The sequence below is a fragment of the Pinus tabuliformis genome, chromosome 2_1, assembly GCF_031772625.1.
Source record: "Pinus tabuliformis cultivar Carrire ecotype Pingquan chromosome 2_1, CPIR1, whole genome shotgun sequence".
NCBI lineage: Eukaryota > Viridiplantae > Streptophyta > Pinopsida > Pinales > Pinaceae > Pinus > Pinus tabuliformis.
In genome coordinates, this window is record NC_142299.1 from 737,049,703 (window position 1) to 737,068,984 (window position 19,282).

Here is a 19,282-nt window from a genome sequence, read left to right on the forward strand (position 1 = left end):
TCATTGGTCTTGCCAGCATTGTGCTCTGATCTTGTGGAGAGATAGAGTTGTTAGTCAAGGCCTTGCTATGTGACAATGCTGGTTAATATGATGCTAGACAAATGGGTTACCAATCCGACTCTTCTTATGAGATCTCTTCAGATTGAGAATGACCATGTACCTCTTATGAATACCTCCCTAGTTAAGAGGGAGTGTTGAAAAATGTGTAACTAGGTTCGATCTTCATAAGTATGAAATGTATTCTTGTAAATATAAAATGAAAAAGAAATTATTATTATTATTGGAGCATGGGTTTCATGCTCAAGTTCTTTTATTTTATAGGTCAAGCACCCATTGAGTGCTTCTAGGGTTTGTCCTAGGTATAAGAGTCATTGTCATATATTGAAGACCCTATGGGCACATTGTAAAGTGTAAAGAAAAAATTATTTTGTCTTTAAAGTGTCAAAATACCTCCAAGATCAAGTCGGCCTAATGAGCTGTCAAGTCGGCCTACATGAAGAGCCACGTCCAACCTTGAAGAAGCCTATATATAAGAGGAACTCGTCCTCCATTTGGATCACTCACTCGCTCATCTCTTATGTGAAGAAGCAGAAGAAGAAGTCGAAGAAGGAAGTACGAAGAAGAGAAAGTCAAAGAAGTTGAAGTGTTCTAGGCCTATTCTATTCTTCTGGGAAGATCGAAGTTAGGGTTTTTGCGTTCGGATCTCTGGTGGTTCGATTTTGAAGTAGAAGAGAAGGGAAGGCAAGCGAAGGTCTCTTAGGGCATCTTACTAGCCCTAGGACTCAAGTCAAGGCAAGAGAAGTCAAGAGGAAGGCTATTAGAGGGATATCGAAGTCTCCTAGAGAAGCAACAGTAGTTGCAGCAGTCGTTGGGGAGCAGAATTTCGAATCTACTTGGAGGTCGAAAAGATTGCAACAAGAGGCCGTGGTAGGCTTGATCTTGGAGGGTATTTGTCTGAGTCTAGGTCATGGTATTCGTCAATTGAAAGATCTGAAAGATAAAGAAGAGAGTTTTCCTCTCAAGAGGAGGGGTTTTGGTCCTAGCTTGCAGCCTATATATTGTGTCACTGTTCTTATTGTTTTGGTAACTGTTTGATGTATTGCACATTGAAATAATAAAAGAACAAAACTAATAAGTAAAAGGTAACACAAGCAATTATCAAGTTAAGAGAATTAACATATTCATTGCCCTATTGAATTCTCAACACATATGACAATAGTTTTACTAGCGGGAATTCAAAGAGAACTCAAAAGAAAAGGGGTGTTGGTAGAATAAGACTTAATAAGTTAATAGTAATAGACTGCATATATGGATGGAGCACTAAATACCCTAATGCACTAGCCGACTTGGTAAGAAAATATAGAATGGGCGCAAAACGAGACAAGGCAAAGGTTAGAATGATTTTGCAATCACATGAAAATCTAGGAAGAGATGTGGCTAGAATATTGGGCATATATCAGCCTCTTCATAGCGCATTGGAGTCCCTAGTTAAGTCTTTCAAGATAGCCTCCATCAGTGCACTAGGAGTAATGAGACATGAACAAGAAAATCTAGAAAGGATAAATGCAATGAAACAGGCCACTACATGCCAAGATTTGGAACCCACCAAAGAAGCAATTGCAGATCATATTGTGTAGACAACAAAACTCCATACCATGCTCTTTGTACTTTTAAGTGGAAGACAAACAGATGAAAAGACTATACTGTCGAACAATGTCAAGTGTGAAACCCGATCCGAGAGGATACTATCAAGCAAAGTCTGATCTATAGCCTCCAAGTACAAAGCATGGCACACATACATTTGGCCATCATAAGACTAATACCATGAGAAATTTTTGTCTTTATTTTAGTGTTCATGTAATTTGTAAATGAAGTAATATTAATAAGGTAAATTAGAAATGAAATAGAAAATGAAAAGTCACATAGGAGATGAAAAGTCATGAGGGAATATAAAAGGTCATGGGAGGTGAAGAGTCACCCCATTTTGTATAAATATACCCTCATGGCTAGTTAGAAGGGACTTTAGTTTTTGGACTCCTTGAGCACTTTGTATAGGAAAACTAGTACATTCTTTTGAGAGATCAAGTGACAATTTGGTATTTCCACTATTGGATCTCATGAATGCTTGGTGCAATGGTGTATTGAATATTTCAGCTAATTTTGAGAAGCTCTTTGAGCCACGGCAAGCAAGTTCACTCATGTATTGTTGAGCATCGTAAGACTTATCTTGTGGTGATTGAATGGTATGTGATGTCATTCACGTGTTGACAATTAATAAACTCTTTCGTTGATTTGAGACTCACATCTTTGTTGAGATTGTTTGTTGATTTATGCTTTCATGATTGTTGTTAGTTGAGAACTAATTCATAATTGATAACGTATATTTCCTTTCTATTCATGCATCTTAATTGAAGTTTTCTTACAATCTTTCTTTAAGATTCATGCCATTTTTCTTTGTTTGCTGATATAATTTTTATGTCTTCTTAAAGTATTTCATAACACTGTTCTAACTTGTTTTCTGTCAGAAGTTTTATTGAGTTTCTATACTCTTTCTCATCTCGTCCAAAACTATTTTCGAACAAATAGGATGGCAATTGGGCCCACATACCGGATGGGACTCCTATCTCAAACGGTGTAAGGTCTAATTGGGATTTTTGCACTGGGGAGATCCCCTTAACATTGGCGGTACATTTTGGCCCATCAACAGGAAGCTAGCTCTAGGAAACCCTAATACACTCACTTTATGAAGTCTGGACACTCCAAAGTGTGGTTCCATTCCCATTGTCCTTCTTTCAGATCTACTCTCCACTTTTAAAGTTTTTGTTCTCACACTTTAGCTGAGATCAAGACTTTACTTTCTACATGCGGCTTTTTATGGCAGTCATCTTTGGGTTGCTACTTTGTATGACAACATTGTATTTGGCAGTCCCATTGAACTACTTCAGTGGTCATTAGTTGGACATTAGCAAAGCTATTGTAGCATACCTTATCTGCAATGAACCAAGTCGAGTACAAGACTACTTTGCAGCAAATCTAGGTTGGTACAACAATGATGATTTGGCATGCAATATTGAGCTGATACATAATACTGACATGGAGCACATGGTTGGCAAAGATTTGACTAGGTCAAATTTGATCATTGACCCTACTCCTTAATAAGCCAAGGAATGTATTATTTTAGCTGTTGAAGTCGAAGTTGATCACTTAACCACCCAAAGTATTATTTTAGTTGTTTAAAAGCAAGAGACTAGTGGAAGAATCAACTTTAAATGTTGTAGACCTATATGACCAATTGGCACCATGAATTCTTGTGTGGCCTAGCAAGTCATCGATAAATATCTGAAGGTGCCATTGTGACAATTGTACTTAATAAATTCTACACTGTATCTTGCAGTTTTTTGGTTAACCAAGTAAGCTTTTCTACAATCTCTAGAGCAATTATGTTTTCTTGTGTGCTTGGAATTTTGATTGTTACCATTCATGAAATTAAGTGCTTAAGCGTTTATCAATTAAATCCCTAAATGTGAAATAATGAAAGTTATTTCTTGATAGAATTGAATCATGCAGCTCTATGTTGACCTATCGAAGTCATCTAAAGAAGACTAGCACAAGTTCTACTTTCATTGCTAATCTAAAAAAGAAAGCAAGGTCAACAAGTGCTTGGTTAGATGGTAAAGCAAGAGTGTTTCACCCCACCCCACCTCCCCACCACCAAGTTTCGACCCCCAAAAAGCCATGCTTCGCACCTTGTGGGTCATCTATAATGACCCAACTTAACGACTCCTAACGACACAACCAGTCGCCCTACAGATTGATGACTATAGGTCATGGAAGAAAGGATGATGTTCTGCTTTGTGATATGCTTGATTTGAATGCTTTCTTGGGTCATTTAGGTGCTTGTCTAACTGAAATATTATCTTAGTGTGCCCAGACATTTAGGTCTTGAGTTTTAACAAGTGCAATCTGGTGAATAATTAGGCAAAATTATATGCCAATGATGCATGTTTAGTATTAGGGAATTGTACTTTGTGAAGAAAGATAAATAATAAAAATAAAAAATCACAATAAAACAGCGAGCACATCAATAGCATTACTTCTTCGTGAGAGCCCATGATCATGAAGAAATTCATATTATCTTAACACATGGGTTGGAGACAGAAGTATGACACAACCTTCAACCCTTCACCAGTCGCCTTTCAGATTGATGAATACAGGTCACGGAAGATAGGATGATGTTCTGCTTTATGATATGCTTGATTGCATGTTTTCTTGGGTTATTTAGGTGCTTGTCTAACTGACTGAAATCTTATGTCAGTGTGCCCAGATATTTTAGGTATTAACAAGTGCAATCTGGTGAATAATCTAGGAAAAATTAGGGAATTATACCTTGTGAAAAAGGATAAATAATACACAATAAAAAATTACAATTAAAAAAGATTAATTAATAGGAGAAAAAATAGTTAGAAGTTCTTACACCCCCGCTCAGTAAAGACCATGCATTATATAATATAATAATATAATTAAAAAGGGGAAAGCGGAGCTTGGCAGTGCATTCAATTGTTTTGGAAAAATAGGAGAAGTTAGAGAAGGTTTGCGGAAAATTGTCTACTTTACGTACCAGCAAAGAACAAGTGCTCACACCTGCAATTGCATGAATGTTTGGCATGCTTGTGAATGATGAGAGTCTGCATATGGTGTTGCTGCATGAAATTTGTGATAGTTTCAGGGTTGTTGGCTTGGGGGCCTCAGCTGCTCAAGCTGAGGAATAAGGCTGGGAGGAGAGTCTTTCTGTTCCCTACAGTTGCCCATGTTGGTTCCCAGTCTGCTGGAGCTGCTGGTGGTTGCTGGAAAAACAGGTCTATTCAGTATGCTCTTTGAAATTAACCAGGCTAGCAGGTATTCATCTTTACCTGTTTCTAAACTTCAAGGATTATTCACTGATAAGTCATGAAATTCATTGTCATACTCTTCAGAGGTTAATATTAATTGTTAGTAAATCAAATTGTAGTCGTTACATGGAATAACAACATATATTTAGTGACTTCTCCTGAAATTATAGACACTGGATTAAATGTTTTCTTGAAATTTTCAAACTGTAAAAAGAGGAGTCACTTCCTTTTACTATTCTAGCAGAGATTGGGTGAACAGAACCAACAAAGTCATTATAGAAATTTCTTTCTTTAAAGAATGATGCACACATTACAGTTTCACCCATGCAAGCATGCTGTTTCAAGTGGTTGAGGCCAGGTGCAAGTCCTAGATGAATTTGGAAGAATAGATAAGCCCCAGCTGCGACTTCTTAGCCAATGGAATCTTACTCAAGTATTGTAAGTCAACTACATTGCATTGCAATATTCCCATATTGAGGAAGAGAACACTTGCTGCACAATGACATCAAGAAGCATCTTGTCAAGAAATAAAAAATAAAAAGGAATCACATTATTATATAGTCCACATAAATCTACAGTAGTATTTCGATGTGGTAATCGAAGCGCCTAACACCCCGATAGTCCTTTTGCATGGGAAAATCGTGCGTTCAGGATTGTCCTCCTCAACTACCCTAATTTCTCACAGCAAATCCCAAAAAGGCTGCCTTATTATAGATGACTTCCAACACATTACGTGTTTTGAATTTGGAGGTGTCAGTGGTAATTATTTGTTTCAAATTTAGGTACCATAACATGGGCAATAAATGTTATTTCATGACACTTTAATGCAAGTGCTTACTTCCAGACTCGGAATGATATATAACAAGACCATCAATAGACTGCCACATAACTTTAAGTAAGTAATCTGCTCATATGACAAAACCCGCATCATTCAAGGATTATGTAAAATACTATAGTATATGTCATCATAATGAAAGAAACGAAAAGTATCGAGCTAGTAAAAACAGAAAATAATATATTGTTGCATAAAAGAAAGAAAGAAATAAAACAAAACAAACAGAACACAAAATTCACCTGCTGTGACAGGGGAAAGGCTCCGCCTTCCACAGGTATGCCCAAATGGCGAAGCAATGTTGCCATATCTTTGCATTGAGATGCAACTTGTTCAAGCTCTGCCCTTACTTGTCCACGCAACTGATCTTTCAAATGCATTGTTTCTTCATCCTGCAGCAGAATCCAGACCATGCCATGAAGGAAACATGAAACATATGACACTTATGATGGCTTCAGACAGGCAAATAAATTAAAATTAAAGTTCATATAATTCTATGACCTTCACGCAAACACTGGCAACAAATCCAGTAGTAAAATTTACTAACATTCACTGTATTTTCAACATTTCTTAAATTACATTGTAGAAAGTCTATCAGGCTGTGCTAAAGTGGTAACAGCAGGACACTTACCACAATTAGACCCATGTTCAAAACAGAGCAGGCACTGCAGCCAAATAAGCAGATGAGATTGGGTACAAGTCCAGGGTTATTTTAACAGAAATTAGAATAAATACCCCTCAGGCATGGCTTCTCAGGAAATGGAAATGCTTTAACTCGTGTTGGCTTCTAAGCCTAAGGAAATGTTTCACCTTATGTTGGAGGTTTACTTAAGTTGATGTGCAACTAAAGAAGCAAGGGCTGCCTCCCAAAATAAAAGCTTCCCGGGAAAAAAGAAGACACTTCAGGCACTACATTGCAATTACATTTGCAAAATGTGTACCTTATTCAAGATATTTGTCTCTTTAAAGCATCGCTTAATCATATCATTTCTATGTAAAACGTGTATGCCAAAAAGCTCAGGATGTTCCCAGAAGAAGCAGAGAAGAAATCAAGACAGTTTGGAGCCAAGGAAAGCTTAAAACTATATGTGAAGACAATACCTTTTTTTGGTTTTCTCGCATTTCATCAAGACGTTGCTTTTGCCTTCTCTCCATCTCCCGATTACGAGTAACTTCCTCCCTTTTTCTCTTCCACAATCGCCTTGCCTCTTCCGACTATTTTGAGACCCCCACATTTATTTACATAATATAAACCAGCAAGAACTGTTAAATTGACTGATAACCAATATTGAGCAAGAATTGTTAAATTGACTAACAAACAATATTGAGCAAGAATTGTTAAATTGACTAACCAATATCGAGCAAGAATTGTTAAATTGACTAACCAATCATTCGTAATGTAAAAATCTACCATCAATCCTCACACATGAATACTCTCTATGCAACTGCAAATCAAAGCAAAAAATGAGCATGCATCATAAGTCCAAGGAAAGCACGTTACAAATTTCCTTTAGGGTTGAAGCAAGAAACATCATGAGACTTTATTACTATTTGTCTATCAGGGAATGGTCTCATATCTAGAACGGTACCCTCCCTGGTTGGTATATTGAAGTTACACTTCTTGTCTACTCCCCTTCCTGGTTGATATGGTAACTAGCAGGGGAGAAGTGGACAACAGGTCAAGGTAAAATATAATATCGGAATATTTATGGCTGTCAGCATAATGACAATAGAACTCTATCAAGGCCACACAGCCATCACAAGAAAGTATATACTATATATTTGTAAATAAAAGTTGAGGAAGAAAGATTTGAGGAAAAAAAATAGACAAATGGACCACATTCTGGAGTAAAAAATGAAGAAAAGCCAAGAATAGCATTGCCAGCTTCTGATAGAGATCATCCAACTAACAACCCTAAAATTATAGGATACATTGAAAAGGCCAAGTAATAGTACTTAGAGACAATTGAAACACTCATATTATCAACAAAATAGTGGTAGCAGATATATTCTTCTGTATAACAGTTTGACTAATTGTAATAGATTTTGACTGGACTTGTTTGGTTAAAAATGTGATGATGTCCTGTCAGCAATGGATGATTTCCTGCTCAAAACCAATATGTATTTCATAATGCTTGGGGGAGTTGATATCACATTAAGAATTCAGTGAACAGAAACTTTGAAATTTATCTTCCTCAATTTTAGGCATAGATACATAAGCTTTGAATTGGAAGGCTACCAATACAAACTCCACATGTAGATACTGGATATTGCAAACCTACCTAAGGTCATGCCATAAAATGAAAAAACCATAAGAAAGTGGTATCCAACCATGGTCACACATTGCTTCTTCATGGAAGCACCACCATACAAACATCACTGACGGAAGGAACATATATTCTCTTGCACAAATGCCCCATTGTGTCCCAAGATTTACTACTACACTAACAACTACATGGAATAATGAAAACATGATAGAAATAAAACAAGGGGTTCAATTTCCAAACAACATTGTTATTCACATCTTCACAAAATGGAATAGAATGATTACTTTAGAAATCACCAAAAAGTAGTCTAGTTACACATAATTAAAACACAGATTTGTGCCTTAAGCTAGACTTATGATCCAAATACTACCAGATAAGAATCTGAATTAGGGATATTCCCAAATCCACACTGGGAACCCAGGAAGGTTGTGATGAGTTACAAATAAACCATTTATGTCTTATGTTTATCACTTGGAGATGCATGGCTTATTTCACATTTTCATGGGCATTCTCCTCTCTCACCAATACAACAGAAAATCCTTGACCGCACTTGTAGGTTGTGTTGTCGCTCAGATTGTATAGGCACCGCGACAACCACTCAGGGTGGGGGCTTCACTCTGATCCCCGCCAACTCCATTCTAGTTGTCTCCCAATAGCAGGCTATGGGGGGTAGTCCCTATGGAATGAGGTGAAGGAAAACAAATTGGAAACCAACTTGTTTGGGAGACACAGATGAGTGGTCTAGTTATTTGGTTAAATTTAGCAAGATTAATGATTAGAATAGATTTTAAGTATGAGACCAGTGCCTTAATGGAGTCACAATTCTTGCTTATGGTAAATTGAAACCAAGTGACCAGATGGACACCCGCTACTTGAATGATTAACTAACCTATATGATATGCAAGTCCTAGGACCTATGTGAGGTTGTAGAGCACTATTTTTATTAAATCTACAAATTTGACAAATTAAAGCTAATTATTCAGACAGTGATATTTTAAAACACAATTTACCAATTAAATACACATATACATACCTGGCTTCCGAGTTTGAAGTCGATTCTGTGTTGTTGTAGCCTCAATTTGCTCCCATTACCAAATGACCAAATCCTCCCTGCGAAACTGGAAACAACCTTAGTACCTAGCCCCAAAATAATTCACAATTGAAGCACTCTGGCCCCCATGCCCAAAAGCTCCAAGAACAATTAAGACTCAATGAGATTCCATGATAGAGTGTTGACTTTGGTCCGACTAGAAGGGGTGGAGGTATTACCCACCATTTATCCTCCAAAACCTGGAGTCATGGGAGGATTGTGCGAATCACACTCCTCTAGAGGTGTGATGATGATTGTCAGATGCCTACTAGGTAATCAGGTCGATATAATCGACGCTGACACCCTTGAGGTTTATGAATGACTAGGTCAGTATAACTGACGCCATGGCATATTCCAGTAGAGGATGGATAGGATGGGAACATAAGAGATTAGGAAGGATAGGATGATTATAGAATAGCTTGGGAACTCAGTTGGGGCAGGGTATGATTGTTAACATTATGAAACTATAAATGTTCAAAACACAAATCCTATATAATTATACTTTTCGCTAAATAACTACTGATATACTACATAAACCCAAACTTCGGGACAAAGTTTTCTAAAGGGGGGATGTATGTAATGACCCTCCTACAATTACAAATTAGCATTCATACGAGGCATGCATATGATAGCTACATATGCATACATCGCATGCACTGCACTAGTATACTTGTTAATTAATTATGTAAAGTCTAATGAATAAATTATTGAGAAACTGAGTAAATATCAAAAATCGACAGAATATAATGTATACGTTAGGATGGGTTACTTACTATGTAAACCACCATTAGCATATTATCCTGAATAAAAGTAAATACAAAGTATTATACAAAATAAAAAGTAACCATAACATCATTATGAATTATATTAACTAAATAATAACTATAACATATTATTGTTAATTATTAAGTATAATAATGAAATTATATATGTTGATTTGTGGTAGCATCGAATGTGCTCTAGCCATGAAAATTGGTGGAGAGGCTAAGGCACATAAGATCTCCAAGACCTAGAAATGGTTTGGGGAAATTCCACCCGGTTGGAGAGATATTAAAATAATTAATATTTTTAAAGTCTAGACTTCGGAAAATTAAAATATTAATGGATATTAATATAAAACTAGGTGAGAATGTTCTAAATGACATGGATAAAGCCAAATCTAATCTTAGCCATTGATTAGAGACTTAATCTCGGTCGTTGAATCGTCAACAGGAAAAGTATGAGAGGAGGCTTGAGGGTCAGTTGGAGAAATACTAAATTGATCAGTCAGTTCGATTTTTTGGAGCGGGGTTTTGCTGAGAGAATCGAGCTAGTGATTTGTTGTAGTGAGGGGCGGTTCGGCACGAGGCCGAGAATACATAGCAGAGAGGCAGAGATAGTGCCAAAGAGACAGCGCAGAGCCTAGAGAAGCTAACTCAGAGGCAGCAAGGAGCTACGCAAAGGCTAAAGAGGCTAGCAAGGGTGATGCAGAGGGTTTAAGAGCTAATGCAGAGAGCCAAGGGGCTGACACAGAGGCTTCAGTAGCTGCACAGAGGCTAGCAGAGCTGACGCAGGGCCAAGAGGCAACGGCGGGAGAATTTCCGTGGAGCAGACTAAGTGCTGGTGAGCCGCGAAGGGTGACATGGTCCCTATAGAGTGACACAGAGAAACATAGAAGCTTGGAGCAGCTTTTGTTGTCCAGCTAAGGAGATGCAATTTTTGTTGTGGGATCGTTCATCCAAAGATTGATCAACCAGAATATCTGTCTCTAAGGAGAGGTACTACTGCCAAGGGCATTCTCTGTTGGGTGAGCCATTTTTGGCACCCTAGATGTATTCATAAACTACATAATAATAAAACCCTCATATCTGCTGCAGCGGTTTTCCAGCATTGGGTTTTTCTGGGGACGATTGTCCAAAATAACGATGTCCCTTGTGTGTTTGTCTCAGTTATTTCAGTTGTTGATCTGTATATGAGTTATGGTTGCATTTGTGTTTATTTCAATATTTATATTTATAAATAACTTGTTAATGGAATAAACAAGTAGGAGAAATTAAACCAAATAATGCAGTAGGGATTTCTAACGAGTTAGACTTAGAAATTTCAACATGGTATCAAAGCATTGCAGATCACAGGAGAACTGAAGGCACCAGCAATAATCTGGAAAATTTGCAGCAGTAGTAGTTGTCCAGAGAGATAGCGTTGTTCCAGAGCAGTAGCAGCAGAGAAGAAGTGATGCAAAGGGCCTGCGTCATCATTTCGAGCAAGGAGGGTCAGTGCAGAGGCAGAGAGGGGCAGATCAGACCTACGCAAGGGGGCTTATGGCCTTCTTAATGCTTGCAAAATAGGTCCCAAACACTAGCCCTTTAGGTTGGGTAAGGGCTAGGGCCTTCATAAAAAGGTTTTTCCCCTGATTTGAAAATACGCAATCTGCAAAAATAGCCTTAAAACCCTAGACGTCTAGGGTTTTTGAGGTCTCCAATGCTAATTTCTTCCTTTAGATTTGAAATTTGCTGCAAAATTTTCAATGGCTGACCCTACAATATTTTCTAGAGACTAGATCTTACCCTCAAGGGCTTAGATCTAGCTATTTTTGTACTTGATCCCTTGATCCAACCTGCAAAAATAAAAATAAAACACTAAAACCCCAAATATATACAAAATACTAAAACTCCCCAAAACCCAAGTTAGAAAAAATAATTTACAAGTTAGATCTACAAAATTATTTACAAAATTTACAAATATACAAGGGTTTTGAAAATTTTAAAATTTTGAAAAAATATTTTATGGAGTTTTTTCCTTTGATGAATAGCTAAAAACACTTTAAAAACCCCAATGTATACTATAGCCTTAGCGAAGATTTAAACCACCATATAAATATTTGGAATCCAAGCAACAGTGATTCTTGCCCAAGTTTGTGAACTTGTAGGCCAAGGACTGAAGTACCTACAAACACTATGGGTTTATCTCAAAAAATAATTTGTTAGATCACATGGGGAATCAAACCACATAAGATTAGCCCAAAATTATCAATAGTATGGTTTTATCTCCATCTAATGAAAAAACAAATCTTACCAATATTCAACACAACATAGAGATGTTCGTAGTCAGCACATACCACAAATCAAAAGCGAGAACACCTTGAATTGCACCCCAAAGTCTTTATTATGATTGAAAAAATAGCTCCCAACGGGATAATAGTTACAAAGTTGCTTCAGCAAAAAATTTATAGCTAGAGATCAAGATGCTAGAGATTCAAATGACTCTTTAATTTATAGATTTATCTAGTAGAAAAATAACGGCTAGTTTCTTTGATCCTTGTCAAAATAATCTTGGCCGTTGATAAACACTTCAAGATTTTTTAATCTTGGCCCTTGATTTTTTATTTTTGAGGAATTCCTGAATTTATTATTTAATTCTATTTTTATTAACTCAAAATTAATTATTTTGAGTTAATTTCCTCAAAATTTTGACTGACTTGACCACCAAGGTCCAAGGGTCCAAATTTTCTTGAAATATACAATATTCCCTTGGTGGAGGACCTTTAAAAATGATTTCTTTAGGACCCACGAATTTTTCCACTTGGAAAATTATTTTTCTTAAGACAATTTAATTTTGACTTTATTAATTATTTTTTTTGCTTAAGATTTAATTTTATTTTGCTAGAAAAATTAGTTAATTTACACACGAGGGGATTTAATTATTTTTCCACCCTCTAATACATAAGATTTTACATTTACAACCCTCAAAGGGGGAATACACATTTGGCTTAGACCATCAAGACACATAACCCATCTGCGACACAATATGATCTAGTAGACCAAGTGATTTGTAATAAAATAATTAAGCCAACTAGCTTAAATTATTCTCGAATCACTTTTACATTAGACTCGACTAAAAACACTAGGACTCACCTAAGATTTTGATAATAAATTTCACCCTAGCTTTGGGGGTTTAAGCTGGAGGGGGAAAAACTCTTTTAATTAGCCATGTTTAGAAACACAGATAATCAACGAGGTTAAAAAACCTTCTAGAATGAAAATTGTCGCCAAAATCATAGGCTTACCTAGGTTGTCACATATACTCAAGGTCTTACTAAGATCATTTACATCATAACTTGCGGAGTGGGGTGACCATGACACATGGACTGCTGTTAGGTGATCCGGTCCAGTTGAAAAAAATTTGGTACTTCCGCTTCCTTGGAACTCTGACAATTTGAGTGCAATAGGTTGCAACTTGGAGGCATGTATCACTACTTGGTTGCATCTTTGATGGAGTGTCCAACACACTTATCTAGCCTCACTAAGCAATCTAGATTGAGAGCAACAGTGGAAGAGTTACAACAGTCGCCTCAACAAATATTCCCCTCGATTCTGTGGTTAAATACCATCCCCACAAGGGAGGCCTCCCCAGTAGATCTTACTGATCAGGTAACCCAAATAGACTTAGGATAAACACCCCCTAAGTTTCTCCAACAAGTCTCACCCAAGGTCAAGTATGAAATGGTTAAGGTTTTGGGTGAGATAAGGTATAATTTGAAGAAAGTGAGTTCAAAGGTTCCTATGGCTAAGGGCTTAGTTTAACCAACAGAAGCTCAAATAGGTTCCCAAACTCATGAAATCAAGAAACTACACTTTGTTGATATAAATTAGGGTTTCAATCAGCAATTTACAGCATACAAATATTTTATAACAGCAAAAACAAAACAAACCCAAAATCTAAGATAAACAAATGTAGAATTAGGGCTTATTAATAAGTAAACAAGAGAATAAATTACAACACTTTTCAATGGATGAAAAGACATATAACAACAAAATACATCCTAGAGGTCAGCCCTAATTTATGTCTGAAAAATGCATGTAAAATGGTATTTCACTTTTCCAAATAAATGAATACAAGTTCTAACCCTAGGAAAATTGTTGAAGAAAAGTGTAACTAGGTTTGGTTTTCATCACAAATTGTAATTATAAAAAAGAAACAAATATTTATATTATTCCTTGCATCATGGGTTTCATGAGCAAGATGTGTTTACCATAGGTCAAAAACTTCTTATTGATGCCTTTACGATTTATTAATATAATTACAAAGTCATGTTACACATGTCAAACCCCTACTCCAAGACATTGTCACTGTCTCTCTTATAGTCAGCTCAACAAACACATCTATCTTCATAAGGAAATGTTGGCTCAATTCAAGGACCTCAGGTCGACCTACTGGACATGCATAAGTCACTATAAGTATGAACGTGATCTCACCTCATAATGACAAGAAGGCTCTCGGGTATCTTTGTAATTTACATACAAATCTCAGCGAGGAAGATAAGTTTGAAATACATCCATCACAGTTTCGTATTAAGGTTATCTCTGTCTCATATATATCCATTAAGGTTTCGAATCAAGGCTATCTCAGTCTCATCGTTTGTGTGAAGAACCAATCGTTGTCCTAGGACAGGACTCATACAGCAAGAAGCCATGTTAAGCTTGGGTCCAAGATAGAGAAGAATCAAAGATAGAGGAGCTATCTTGTCATGCGAAGAAGATTATCAGTAGCCCTGGACTGTGGACTGTATTGCAAGGAAGGAGAAAAAGACTCTCCTTAAGGACTGTGTCAAGGTAACGAAAGGAGACTGAGACTCTCCTTACAACAGTGCTACAGCAGTAAGAAAGAAGAAGAATCTCACAGACATGTGAAGAAGGATGACTGTGAATGAATGAGATAGTGACAAGTCTTGAAAGTAAGTTTGAGTCAAGGAATTTTGTCAAGGGTCTTAGTATTCGTCAAATAAATATCTATAAGAAGAGATTGAAGGGTTTTCCTCTCAAGAGGAGAGGTTTTTCCCTGGCTTGGAGCCTACATCTTGTGCACTTGTATTTTGTTGATTTTCTTGTTTTGATAAGTTGTTTGATGATTGAAGAACACACTAACATAAAGAAGTTAATTCTAATAAGAAGACATCACAAGCAGTTATCTCAGAAAGAAGAATCATTAATGTTAAAATTGCCCTAGATTCTTCAACATGGTATTAGAGTTATGGTTCGTACAGGGCATGAAGAAGATCAACTATACCATGAAGAGGCTTGCAAAGAACTGCTCATCATTAGCATTTAAGTGAAACTTATTCAGTTTGAAGGCTATCCTCAGTCTTGGATTCATCTACATTGTTGGTAAAGTATTACCTCAGTCCAGTAACATATACCAACTCGGTGCCACCCTCAGACCTTAACACATGACCAATTCAGGAATTCTGGAGTTGGTCTCATTATACAAAGGATCTCGGATATCTCTGAAATCCTCGATAGTAATCACAGTGAGTAAGTTCAAAAAGATATCGCAATCTCAAAAGGTCTTTGTCCTTCGATGAATAATATAATGAGGATCTCGGAGCAAGCATACTAAACACAATCTCAGCATACTAAATGCACTCTCGGCATCCTAGATGCAATCTCTATCTCGTCTTAACATAACGAAAAAGATAAGGAGCACATCCCATTCTCGACATCCAATCTTGATCTCGGTGATACTCTCTTGGTGTACTTTGTTCTGGCATAACTGAGACCACACAGTAATACACGCTCAGCATACCTTGTCTCGACGTAAATGTGATTCCACAGAACCATACTCTCGATGCACACTCTGTTTCAGCATACTAAACAGGCAGCATTTCCATCATGATGAAGATCTTAATGCAGGAACAAAATCACAGTCTTGGCCTCGGCATTCTGAACGCACAACTGTAATCACGGGCTCACTGTCTCGGCATGTTTGACGAGGATCACACAGAAGTACACACAATCTCGACATACATATTATAAAGAGGATCATATACTCTCGGCATAATTATGATGATAAGGGTAACAGTGATATCCTCTGTCAAGAAATCGTGTAAACACAGTCATGATCTTAATAAAGGCAGATTTACAAATCTCAGTATGGCTCTCATGGATAGATATATATCTCAATATAGATTTTGTTAGTATAATGGTGATCTCAATGACTCCAGTGAAGGTGTAGCAACTCTTAGTGAAGCATGAAGTCCTGGTGTCAACACAATACGCTAAGTGTTGAATACCACTTCGTGCTAGGTCTCAGTCCCATGTCAAGTATATCATAAAGACCGAATAAGGAGTCAAAATACCTTAGGATTTAAGATGATAAAGTAGTTTCGAAAACCATAATAACATACAGTTTGGAGCAGTTTTTGTCATGCTTGGTGCTGGACAGTGCAGGAAGGATACTAGTGATGGGCAGCTCAAGCAAAGGAAGCATCAAGGTGAAGATCTCCTCTTCACATGCCAAGTAAGTATCTTTCATGTTTAACCAATTTTTGGTTTAATGACTTTATTTTGCAAGAAAATAGAAATACTGGAGGAAAGTCATAGTCCTCATGAAAAAGGTCCTTGCATAGAATAAGGAGGATTGTCATAATCCTCATAGAAAAGACAAGTCATTGATGTCTATGGAAAGGTCTCTGAAGGTCAAGCAGTGCTTGAATGCATCAAGAGACTCATAGGATTCATATGAAATCACTCAAAGGTCCTCTCATGCCTATGTAGCAAGAACAGGAGACATAAAGAGATATATGAAATGCTAGAAGATATATTCTCTGAAATTATAGCAAAGAAGGTCACATCACTTAGACCTACACAAAAGCAATGGTATCTAAGAACAAAGGAATATCTTCATGAGATCTCAATTGCGAGATCTAGGAAAGATGATAAGAATAAGGGTACCTCATTCAACAATCTGTGGCCTCTATGCTAGATAGAGAAAGACAATATAAGATTCAATACTACGGAAAGAATGTGAATAGAAGCTCATATCCCCCGAAAGATGGAGGAAGCTGAAGAAAAGGGCCAAAGAAAGAGGGAGCAACAAATCTCTCACAAAAAGGGATCATACCATAAGTTCCTAAATCTTTTGATATAACCATAAGATTAAGATGCATCGTAGCATCATGAAAGTATTAGGAGCAAGAGCTCGTGGCATCACCATGGGAATCATGAAGGACAAAATCCATGGCAGTCAAACATAAAGGATATAGCTCTTGGGAACCTCATTGGACATTGAAGGAAAGAATGAAGTCATCCAGGACAAGGCTCATCATACATCAAGTCAAAAAGGAAACATCTACCAGATGAGGATATGCAAGATCCTCAAGATTCTCTGATGGAATCCTCATCATAGGGTTCACTAATCTAGAGAGGAAGCAAGTGTTTCAACAAGAACTCCAATTTATGGAATCCATGAGATGATGATATGATGACATAAAGCAGATCAAGGGATTGAAGATCTTTCAATCAAGGAAGTTGTTGGAAGAAGCCTCGATGACCTGAAGGTAAAATAAGGTATGTATGCTTGTGTTTAATATTATAATGACATGTCATATGGTTGCAGGTAACATAGATCATTACTTCTATCTTGAGAAGCATGATCAAGAGAAAAAGGATCTCCTCCTCTGAAAGGATGCAAGAAGACATAAGACACACTAGATGAAATCAACATAATGTGTCCTCATATGAAGTATGAGGTGGTTGATCACAACTAAGAAACTCTTATTAAAAGCACCTAGGAATGGAATGTGTAAGGAAGGAAGAGATCGTGAGATATGCAACCCTGATGAAGGCAATCAACATCCAAAAGACCAAGAAGATTTGACTAGGAAATCTCCCGGAAAGATATGAAGACTCTGATGAAAGTCTAAAAAAGATGAAGACCCTTGACAATGGATATCTTTGGGAGATGTGTCAGTATGTGTGCAGGATGTTGATACCTACAAGAAGATGTCATGATGAAGAGCCATCTCATAAGGTATGATTTAATTTAATATCATGGTTTTTTTTCTTGAATAATATCTGGATGAGTTCATGCAGGGCTACTAGAACAAGACTTGTAAGTACAAGTACAACCAGCATTCATGTGGTGTATGGAAACCCCTGAAAGAAGCATGAAGAGAAAAGAAGTAGCCATATGAAGAAGGTTCCAAATATGTACCAAGAAGGCCACTTTCCATGAAGAAAGGAATGACATGATGGAATAAGAAGGAAAGTGATCGATGGTTGTTGCTTTACAAGGAAGAAGCTCAACTGAATTTCATGACATCAAGGAGAGAAGTTGATTAAGCAGTTGAAGGAACCACGAAGAAGAGGTTGTTGATGTGTAGAAGAGTCCCTAGCTAAGAGGGAGCTCTGACAAGTTCCTGATTAAAAGGGAGCTTGGGCAAGTTTCTGATCAGAGGAAACTTGGGCATATCTTCCCCAGTTGAGAGGGAGAGATAGACACAACATTCTTGTATTCACTTGGGAAGAAAGAATGGAGGATTGGGTAATCATCTGGCATCCGATGCTCTTTGAGAATGTGTAGGGCATCCAAGATAAGAGTAGGCAAGAGGACCGATATTATTTGAGGGTTGGGGACCCAAGATAAGAATAGTCCTAGAAGGTCATACTCAATGAACATCTGGGTGAGTATGTACCTTGAGAGACAATGATGAAGGTGTCTATAGTCATTGGTCTCGCCAACATTGTGCTCTGATCTAATGAGAGATAGAGTTGTCAGTCAAGGCCTTGTTGTGGAAACAATGTTGGTTACTATGATGCTATACAGATGGGTTACCAATCCGACTCTTCTTATGAGATCTCTTCAAGATTGAGAATAACCATGTACCATTTATGAAAACCTCCCTAGTTAAGAGGGAGTGTTGAAGAAAAGTGTAACTAGGTTTGGTTTTCATCACAAATTGTAATTATAAAGAAGAAACAAATATTTATATTATTCCTTGCATCATGGGTTTCATGAGCAAGATGTGTTTACCATAGGTCAAAGACTTCTTCTTGATGTCTTTAGGATTTATTAATATAATTACAAAGTCATGTTACACATGTCAAACCCCTACTCCAAGACGTTGTCACTATCTCTCTTACAGTCAGCTCAATGAACACATCTATCTTCATAAGGATATGTCGGCTCAGTTCAAGGACCTCATGTCAGCCTACTGGACACACATAAGTCACTATAAGTATGAACGTGATCTCACCTCATAATGACAAGAAGGCTCTCGGGTATCTTTGTAATTTACATACGAATCTCAGCGAGGAAGATAAGTTTGAAATACATCCATCACAGTTTCGTACTAAGGTTATCTTTGTCTCATATATATCCATCAAGGTTTCGAATCAAGGCTATCTCAATCTCATCGTTTGTGCGAAGAACCAGTCACTGTCCTAGG

At 37.2% G+C, this 19,282-nt stretch overlaps 1 protein-coding gene across 5 annotated transcripts in view; it reads right to left on the bottom strand.

Annotated features, from left to right (window-relative positions):
• LOC149202693 (uncharacterized) overlaps positions 1–19,282 on the bottom strand; it is a 199,256-nt gene that overhangs the window by 10,014 nt on the left and 169,960 nt on the right. For 4 of the 5 annotated variants that reach the window (XM_089403208.1, XM_089403206.1, XM_089403205.1 and 1 more), the window contains 2 exons: positions 6,823–6,936; positions 5,964–6,113 (listed from right to left, as the gene is read on the bottom strand). In XM_089403208.1, the coding sequence (XP_089259334.1) occupies positions 5,964–6,113; positions 6,823–6,936 (264 nt within the window). Of the gene's footprint in view, positions 1–5,963; positions 6,114–6,822; positions 7,167–19,282 lie in introns of those variants that run through there. The other variant, XM_089403209.1, reaches the window with a different exon arrangement.